Here is a 9,704-nt window from a genome sequence, read left to right on the forward strand (position 1 = left end):
ATATATATATATATTTATCAGTCTGGCGAGTAAACAAAAAAATTTACTAGCCAATGGCGATTCAATTGCCAAGATGTTCGTAGAGGGCTGCTGTTGTACGGAGAGACCGTGTGTGTGTGAGACACTCGCGCTCTCTCTTTCCTTATGTGTGTATGTGCACACATCCTCGTACCTCACCGCTCCAAACCATAGCTCCAAACTTAATTCGAGAAAGGTGAACATTCCTGCATCATAACTTGGACTGAAAGATGAATGTGTAGAAAGTACGCATGTCTCCAAAAACCTTGTTGAGCTGCAGGTTTATGCATGCATTTTTTATTTATTTTTATTTTCTTTAAGGTTATCATACCGTCAGAATCTCATACCGGCCCATGCCTAATGTAGAGTTGATGGCAAGTCAGAGACAAAAATGTCACTGGCATGCCTTTAGCCCTGTCACTCTCTTAAATCAGCTGTGGAGGAGAAATCTGTCATCACCTCCGAGACTTTAATCTCCCAAATCTCTGGAAAACTTTTGAAGACATACTTGCTGCATGATTTGAAAGGTTCAACGAGAAGAAGGAAAATACAACAAAAACAGGGAGATCAGGGTACAAGATATAAAGATAAAAAGAGACCATACATTAAGAAATAACTTATGATGGGCAAAAAAGGCCATGTAGAGCTATGGGAAACGGTGAGGGAAAGAGACCCTCAGCAGGCCTTTACAACTTATATGAAATAAAATGAAATGAAATTATCCTTAGCAGCCGAACATGTCACAGTAGCATGTTGTGATTTATACTCACGTTGATATGAATGTAACAGCAGGACATTATAGAAGAGCCTGGCTGGAGATGTGACAGAGTGAAGCAGTAAAAGCCGGGCCACACACGTGGTCCCACAAACATACACAAGTCTACATACAGATGCTATCCATTGTCATGAAAGATGAAAAAGCAGTAAAACTGTCTGCTTTTTGGCACTGCGAAAATGTGCAGATCTAAAGGATCCCTCTCATGTACGACCACAAGCCTCTGTACTGAGTAAAGCTCTCACTGACATTAAGATTAACTAATTTCTGCTCAGTAACTAAACCAAATCTGATGAGGCAAAGAGAAACATGTAGGGAACAATAAATGAAGCCACCTGGCAAGTTAACTACAAAAAAATCCTGCTCAAATCTTTACATCTATTATCAGTAAAAGAAGGTTGAAAATGGATAGTTTATATATAAACAATGAGATTGATACATTTAGGACTAGAGGAGAATAAACATGAATGCTTATAGACTTTATCAGGAAGGAAAATGGTGAGATGGAAGAAAGGAAAGAAAGAAGGTCAGCTTTAGGTCATTCCAGTGGGAACTGTCGCAGGCTAATAGCTATAAAAAATATCTGACTGCTCACTATGTTGTCACTAAATTAAATTTCTTACTAAACGTAATTTAGACCATTGACATGATATTTAACATACAACAAACACAGAAACAGCAATCTTCTCCATCATGCCCTCAATTGTCTAGAGTTAACAACACATCTATCTCAATCCACTTATCCTACTATCAAATTGAGGGCCATAAACATTACCTCCTGGTGTTACAGCTTTTAAATGGATGGAGGGGACATGAGAATTTGTGCCCCAGGGAAGGTTCAAATGGTGAGGGGCACTAACAAATCACAAAGCAATCACAAAGTGTCTCGGTCTGACCTGGAGGAATGTTCTAGAAAGTGACACCTGCAGCAAGGAAAAGTGCAGAAAAACTCTCAACACGCTGTACCAGGCAGCCCAGGAATTTCTCATGGCGGAGGAAGCATGGACTGTCCTCTGTGATAGCACTAAGACAATATTCAGTTAAAATACTAAGAAATTATTTATCTGCACAGTGCTCAAACACAAAACCCCTCAGCTAAAGTACTTTAACACGCATTCATGTTTTTCTAGATCGCATAAACCACACAATCTCTCTCTCCCTCTCATTCTCTCTCTCCACTGATATGGTGTGTAGGAGAGGTAGTTCTCATCCAAATATTTCCGCTACGGTTTCTTACATGCTGTGCTATAGAACAGTGTTTCCCAACCTTTTTTTAGTCGCGGCACCCTTTGGAAATTTTAACAAACCTGTGGCACCCTACAGAATTAATTTTGTCACAATATTTGAATTTCTAACTTCGATATGATAATTTACGGCACCCCTGCTCTCGACAGACGGCACCCCGGTTGGGCAACACTGCTATAGAACACATCAAAAAGGCTCTTCCAGTACTTAGTAGGACAGGATACTATCACAAACACTATCAGTCTGTTTTAAAAAGGCTATGAGATATAATTGGCTGTTTTGCCAAAATTATTTAGATTATTTTTATTAATCAAGAAAAGTGAATATAATACACAATCATTGTGAGAACAATGCTTTTGAGTGTCTGCAGATAAGAACTGCCAAAGAACTGTCTTCATTTTTCTTAAAAAGATCAAATAATAAAATTTATCAACAAACATTTGCGTAGTCATCACAAATTCTTATAACTGAGAGATTACACTAAAAGCAAATAAACAGTGTGTTTTTATATAGTCTGACAGTAACACTTAAGTTTCATTTTCTAAAGTCTTCTCTATAGAATTGAGACATGCTCCTATTTTTATTTCACTAGTTCACTAATACCTGGCTCCTTGTATTGCCCTGCTCATCATAATCCAGTTAAAGAATTTGGGCCAATGAACCCTTTAAAATCCATGTAAAAGCTTAAAATTGCTGTTAAATATCAGCACACTGCAATAAAGCTTGATTGTTCTTGCCCGTAGGAAAAAAAACCTAAGACCCTGACCTATGTCTTGACCCCATCAAAGACTCCTAAGAACTTTTCTCCTCATTCTTGCTGACCTTATCTGAATGATGTTGGAGGTCTGACCCTCTACAAGCTCCATCTACCTCCAAAAAGTTTGAGTTGAAGTGATGTCTACATTAGGAGTTGTTTAAAGAAAACTGTCAGTCACTGTCCAGAAAACATTCACTTAGCTGACTTTTACTTCCCAAACATCTATTAAACATGGGTGCATGATGTATATTTTTTTTTAGATCTGAACTCGTTTCTTGGTCTAAGATCTACTCTGATATTGGAAAATAGGTCATGCAAAGTGGTAAGGCCCACTCTCTTAAGTCCCCATCAACACCATCGGTGTCCCACAGGGATCACTGCTTGGCCCCTTACTGTTCTCCATTGACACCAAAAAACTTAATTGTGTCATCTAAATTTTCAGTTTCTCATATACTGTACTAAGTACTGACAACAATCAACTGCACGTCATTTACACTAAATGCCTCTGCATTCACAGAGATTACACTTGGTATTAACAACATGGCAGAGAGTCGGACTCATAACCCAAAGGTTGCGGGTTCGAGTCTCGTACCGGCAGGGATTGTAGGTGGGGGGAGTGAATGTACAGCGCTATCTTCCACCTTCAATACCACGACTGAGGTGCCCTTGAGCAAGGCACCGAACCCCTAACTGCTCCCCGGGTGAAAAAATGGCAAAAAAATGGCTGCCCACTGCTCCGTGTGTGTGTTCTCTGCTGTGTGTGTGCACTTTGGATGGGATAAATGCAGAGCACTAATTCCGAGTATGGGTCACCATACTTGGCCACGTCACGTCACTTTTTTTTTTTTTTAAACAAGCACTTCAAATGCAGCTCCTGAGACCACGTGACTGGATTCTATCTCTGATTTTATGACTACATACCAGGGATGTGCAAAATTTAGAATTAAGAATTGGCTTCATACACAACATCCTTATTGACTCCTAGCTGACACATTGTGGACCATACTGAAGCAAAACATGAGTGCTTCATGCTACACAAGGAACTTGAAGAAAATCCAGCCCTCCATTAATTACTACTCTGCTAAGCTGTTTGTTACTGCAGGCTCTAATTATTTCATGACTAGACTACACTGCAAGCAACTACTCACCATCCCACCTGCATTACTCTCACATCAGTTTGAGCCCATCCAAAATGCTGCCACTCGATAAGTGTTTAACCTCAATATATTCTCTAATGTCATGCTCTCTACAATTGCTCCCATTAACTGCTAGAATTAAATACAAGACTCTGTTTCTATTTCCCACACCCAGGGCCACTCCTTAACTTCTACAGGCATCCAGGGCTACGTTTCCCAAAAGCATTGTAAGCTTAAGTACATCGTAGACCCATTGAAACCAATGGAGCTACGATCAACTTAGGCTTACGATGCTTTTGAGAAACTCTGCCCAGAACAGTTAAATCACAACTTACTTTCAAATAAAGCCTCAAGAGACAACTTTTCATAATTCACCTCAATAAGGATTAACACTAACCTTATATGAAACAATTAAACCTGCACCATAATACCTCCAATTTTTTCCACCAATTAGAACAATTTAATGGCTCAACTAATCTGTAAAGATTTGTCTGTAAAAGGTATACTGTTATAATCACTTAAAAATGAGCCAAAGATAATAAATGGACCATCATTTATGCATACTAAATGTGCAGGCAAATTCTTGGGAAAAAATAAAACAGTAAGAATAAAACAATCATATATTTAAACATTCGTGAATGACGTACTTAGAATACTGAGTGTCAATATGGTAGTAACAGGGTAAATAGGTGTGGCAGAGAAACAGGGTACTTTGCATATTAATTAGAAGGAGGAGTGTTTTGTCAGTTTGGTGATGAGAGGACTGAGATACTTCACAAATCATCAAACAAGAAATTACACATAAAAACTAATGATCTGTTAACAGTAACTAACCATTTAAAAGGCACACAAATATTTTACACAAAACTTCATAGGTTGTAATTTGTCAAGTGATTGTCTTATAAAAACATTCAAATGTGTTTGTAAAAGTTAACCCAAACATGATGAGCCAAATGTATATTACTAAGAACAACTTAAAGTATCAGTTAAAAAAAACAAATGATCCAACTTATTTGCGACTAAATCCACAAGGGGAAGTACTGTTATGCGTTTTAATAATGATAGAAGACTTACCCCTTGAGCAGACACTGCATACAAGACAACTGGTAACACAAAACTCCTGTGAAGGGAGATGAACAAAACCATCATATGTGCTCTAACGAAATAAAGCGCCTTATTTAACTCGGTGACTAAAACTGACAGTTCACTATTTAACGTCCAAGTGTCTGAATTTGTAACCAAGCGTGATAAAATGACATCTCTAGATATAAATGTACTTACCAAAGCTTCATTTTGCAAAGCTTTGAGGAAAACGCAGGTAATGTATCCTCGGCGTCTTCACGGTAAGCCTCTGTTAATGGCTTCAAACCTATTCATTTGAGAATCCGGTGAGCGATTCGTCCACTTCGAAGGGCAAGAAGTGAGATAAGGATAAATAGAAACAATTAGTATTTTATGAAGATCTGCTTCTGTTTGTCCTCTGCGAATAAGAGAAGTTCACTTACAGGAAAGTTCTGTGTTGGAAACGCTCTCCTCGCGGCAGAGTCGATTCACGCAGCGCTGCAAGTGCGCTGTACTCTGAGAAGAGGGCGGGCTCTCCACCCGTCAATCACCCGCGTCTCACGCTTTTGCCTCTAAACCAGGGCTGCCCAAACTCGGTCCTGGAGGGCCGGTGTCCTGCAGAGTTTAGCTCTAGCTTGCCTCAACACACCTGCCGGGAAGTTTCTAGTATGCCTAGTAAGACCTTGATTAGCTGCTTCAGGTGTGTTTGATTAGGGTTGGAGCTAAACTCTGCAGGACACCGGCCCTCCAGGACCGAGTTTGGGCACCCCTGCTCTAAACGAACAGCGATAACAACCACAAACTTATCAGTAAACAGTGTGCCACTCATGTAAGCTGAAATATCATTAATGCAGCCTATATCTCACACACAACTGGACATAATAAAACATAATGAAAATTACATGAACACATAACACTGATCAGAGTTGATTCAATTAACTCCATACAGATTAATGCATGTCTAACTCAATATTAATAATCAGTAATAGGCTGCAAAATTACTAATTTTAACTTTAAAATAGCACAAGATAACTTCCTATGTAGTCTATCTCGATTTATTTCAGCAAATGCAACTGCAAAAAAAGTGAACTTTAAATAATATAGCCTTTCTGTGCTGGCATATATAGCTACATCCTTCTGTTTGATAATTGCCAAAAAAGGAATACAAATAGCCTATATATTTGTTTTAATTCCAATATTTGTCTGTGATGCGTCCTCCGCCACGACATCGCTAACAAATCCCCTTATAAAATCAAAAGAAAGAAACAGTGAGAAAAATCGTTTTTATTAATGATTTATCCAACAAAAAAGCACCAAAAGACATTTAAACGTAACTTTTCATCCTCCCGTGACTTTAAAGCTTAACGTCTGTGGGGATCTAGACTGGTTTTTGGCGGAGGAATATGAAGTAGTGCGGTGAGCTGGTTAAGGGGGATTCAGTAAAGTGACGGTTACATTATTGCGAGCGCTGCCAGCACTGGACATCCTTGAGACTTTACAAGAATTCCCCTATAACTTTTAAAAAAACGTGCTGGTTCTGCAGTTAGCTTAACGGAGGAATATGATACGTTCAATAAGTGTTCATAGTTGTAACTCTCAATGTTAAGAGGGCAGATTCGTTGAAAATCAGTATGAACTTAAAGGGTCTCCGCGTGGTGTTACTGGTGTTTCTCGCTATAAGTACAGAGCCGCGCAAATCGGAGTCTGCGGTAAGTAATCATTGCTTGTTACTTCTTTTAGTTACATCTTAAAGTGAAACAACTGTTGCCATTGCTTTGGATCAAGCACACACGCTTTAGCTAATGTTTATAAACACAGGTTACTTTATAACACGAAAGTATTGGTTTCCTTGAGATCGCTAAGAACAAGTGCGAACACGTGACTTGAAACATGGGCTATTCATCTGCAATCGTTAAAATACAATCCGTTATATTTGATTGCCTCTACTTTATTGAGTGCAAGTGCAAATATACGCTCATCACATTTTAATAGTCCCAACTGCATGTAGAAACGTAGGATGCTATTTTAAAATGTATTATTAATGTTGGATATAAAACAGCAACTTTATTTAAGATATCATTTAATAATAATCGTAAAGTTTCTAACTTTCTGGTAACTCTTGTCAATATTATAGGCTATCTTTCTGTTTTTATTTTTGTTGTTGTTGTGTTTGCTTATTAATTTTTTTACTTGTGTATTTATTATCAGTATTTTATTTTTTTTCCATAAATACACATGTAGTCATTCTCATGCTCATATTGCATACTGGTTAACCTCACAGTGGTTATGTTAAATATCTTTTCTTTGCAGTGGTTTCTAATCTGCACCAACAATTTTTTGCACAAATGTTACTGGTATAAGCGAATGGAATCTGATTATTGACACTGTATTTATATTTGCACATTACATGTGACATTATTGCCAAATTAAATGCCAGTTATTTACTCATCACAAACTTGATGTGAAATGATAAGGAATAATTGTTCTCATTTGTAAAATTTCCATATGAACCCATTCATTGAGCACAATTTTGCTGTGTTTTTAGCCACTACACCACAGAGTGATCCTGGTCAATCTGACATGCTTTGCATGCCTGTATTTTTGGACCTGATTGGATACATTGTCGCAAATACAAAGATATGGCATCACTATGTGGCCGATTCATTGTCCCACTGTCAGAGTAGGCAGTAGCAGGAGGCAGACAGGTGAGGACATGTTTAGGGAGGGACCTGTCCTAGAGGTACAGATACAGCAGGGACAGAAGAGCACATGTGGTGACCTTACAACAAAACACATCATGTTCCTACATTTCCCAAAGGGCATTGTTGTGCACCAATCCCAACAGACTGGCTGTTGAATTGTTCAGATTCTCAATAAGAATTCTGGAGCTCTTTCATTTTACTCCTAAGGATCCGCCCAATTTACAAGGTGAAAGGTGGCATCTGTCATTCATAGAGAGAGGAGTTTACTAGCCATTAGGATAGGCATGTAGACATAGAGTGCCACCCATCCCCCGAGACCAAGATTGCACGACCCTCAGGTCTATTCAGTAAGTGAATCTAACCACAGCCTATTGTTCACACAACCTCTTAACCCCTCAAGATGATGAAAAAAAATGCCAGTTTATACGTACCACCCCCCAGTCCAGTATGCCTCTGTGTTTGCATGATGTGGATTATCAAGGAGACAGTGTGTGGCACTGATTATTTAGGATAATTCCGAATTTGAAACATTTGTTTTATAATGTGACACAAATAGATATATCCTTGAGGCTAGAGTTCCTTGCTTTGGCTTGTGCTCGATGCTTTTCAAAGATACCGTTAGTAAATCTGACATTGTTCACGAAAGAGTTAATAATAAGGCAAATTAGTTTAGAAACATGATGGACACCAGGGCCATTGCTAGACCCCTTATAATGGGACATTGGGACAATAATACCGCTGTGTCCAAGTAAACTATTATTGATAAATCCTTGTCTGGTAATATTTTAGCAATCATGTCATGTGTCTGTTTAGAATCAGAAATAGTGATGCCAGATTTGTGAATGAATAAATATTGATGTAATTGGTCTAGTTTTGCAAAAAAGTCTGAAATAGTTTAATTCATTCATTGACTTGGATTAATTCATTTAGACAGTTCACTCTGGCATAGAAACGTTTGTAGCTGTTTCTCACATCATAACAGAATACTTTATAAGTCATAAAACAAAAAGAGCGCTGGATGAGGTGGATAATTAATAAACTGTAGGTAACAAAACTTGTAAGCAAATGTATTCTATCGTTTGTCAACAATGAAGCAGCTCTTTATTGCAGGCGCAGCTTGTGAAGACCGCTTATATCCATTTATCCATAACATTATCAAAAAAAGTACCAAAATATTGGGAAACTGGGGGGGGGGGCTATGCACCAGTGCCGATGAAAGGCTAGAAACGCTCTTGGTGGAAAGCACTCAATCTAACTAAGAGATGTCCTTTTGAGGAGCCAATGCAGTGTGAAAGAACAGATTTTTAAAGCCTTTATTTTTAAAATGTCAAAGCCTTTTAACTCAAAGCAGAATGGAATTCCTGGCAACAATTCCCAACCTTCTGTCTTTCAGTACTGGCCACCTAGTGGTCACATTAGTGTATTTTAAAGGGGTCATATGATGCTGCTAAAAAGAACATTATTTTGTGTATTTGGTGTAATGCAAAGAGAAAGGAAAAATTGAAATCGCATCATATGACTCCTTTAATGATAGTTGAAGACAAACATGTCCTTAGTCAGTAATTTTTATTTTGTTTATATACAAACTAAAATTCTAATTATCTATGATATTTTAGGTTTTTATTCTTCTGGAGATGCCAGAACCTGGAGTCACCAGGTCAGAGAGTTTGTTGGTAACTTGAACCATAGGGGTCTGCTTTGAACGTTTCATACTTGAGGGACTCCATACACCGTGCAGGTCAAGGTGTATGAACATGTATGGGTGTGTGTGTGGCGTCTGTACGTGTTCTGCTTCAGATATGTGTGTGTGAGCGCAGATATGAGCACACTTACATGCTGGGATGTGTACATATCTGCTTGTATATACATAATATGGTAATGCACATACATGTTAATGTGCCTTTGCACATGTCTGTGTGTGTGTGGGTCACAGTGTGTGTAATAGAATCCACCAAAACCCCTAGAGTCACAAATGATGAAGCACCCCAGCTATAAAAAAAAAAAAAAAA

The 9,704-nt window shown here is 38.4% G+C and overlaps 2 protein-coding genes across 6 annotated transcripts in view; one reads left to right on the forward strand and one right to left on the reverse strand.

Annotated features, from left to right (window-relative positions):
• Positions 1–5,518, reverse strand: part of LOC107684949 (collagen alpha-6(IV) chain-like) — a 125,749-nt gene extending 120,231 nt beyond the window's left edge. For both annotated transcript variants that reach the window (XM_016481341.1, XM_016481342.1), the window contains exons 1-3: positions 5,437–5,518; positions 5,213–5,335; positions 5,006–5,051 (exon numbers count right to left, since the gene is read on the reverse strand). In XM_016481341.1, the coding sequence (XP_016336827.1) occupies positions 5,006–5,051; positions 5,213–5,223 (57 nt within the window). In that variant the 5' untranslated portion in view covers positions 5,224–5,335; positions 5,437–5,518. The remainder of the gene's footprint in view (positions 1–5,005; positions 5,052–5,212; positions 5,336–5,436) is intronic.
• Positions 5,519–6,459: 941 nt separating this feature from the next.
• Positions 6,460–9,704, forward strand: part of LOC107684952 (collagen alpha-5(IV) chain-like) — a 56,330-nt gene continuing 53,085 nt past the window's right edge. For all 4 annotated transcript variants that reach the window (XM_016481343.1, XM_016481344.1, XM_016481345.1 and 1 more), the window contains exon 1: positions 6,460–6,702. In XM_016481343.1, coding sequence (XP_016336829.1) covers positions 6,625–6,702 — 78 coding nt within the window. In that variant the 5' untranslated portion in view covers positions 6,460–6,624. The remainder of the gene's footprint in view (positions 6,703–9,704) is intronic.

Source organism: Sinocyclocheilus anshuiensis, unplaced genomic scaffold, assembly GCF_001515605.1.
Source record: "Sinocyclocheilus anshuiensis isolate Anshui unplaced genomic scaffold, SAMN03320099.WGS_v1.1 scaffold49, whole genome shotgun sequence".
NCBI classification, from domain to species: Eukaryota; Metazoa; Chordata; class Actinopteri; order Cypriniformes; family Cyprinidae; genus Sinocyclocheilus; species Sinocyclocheilus anshuiensis.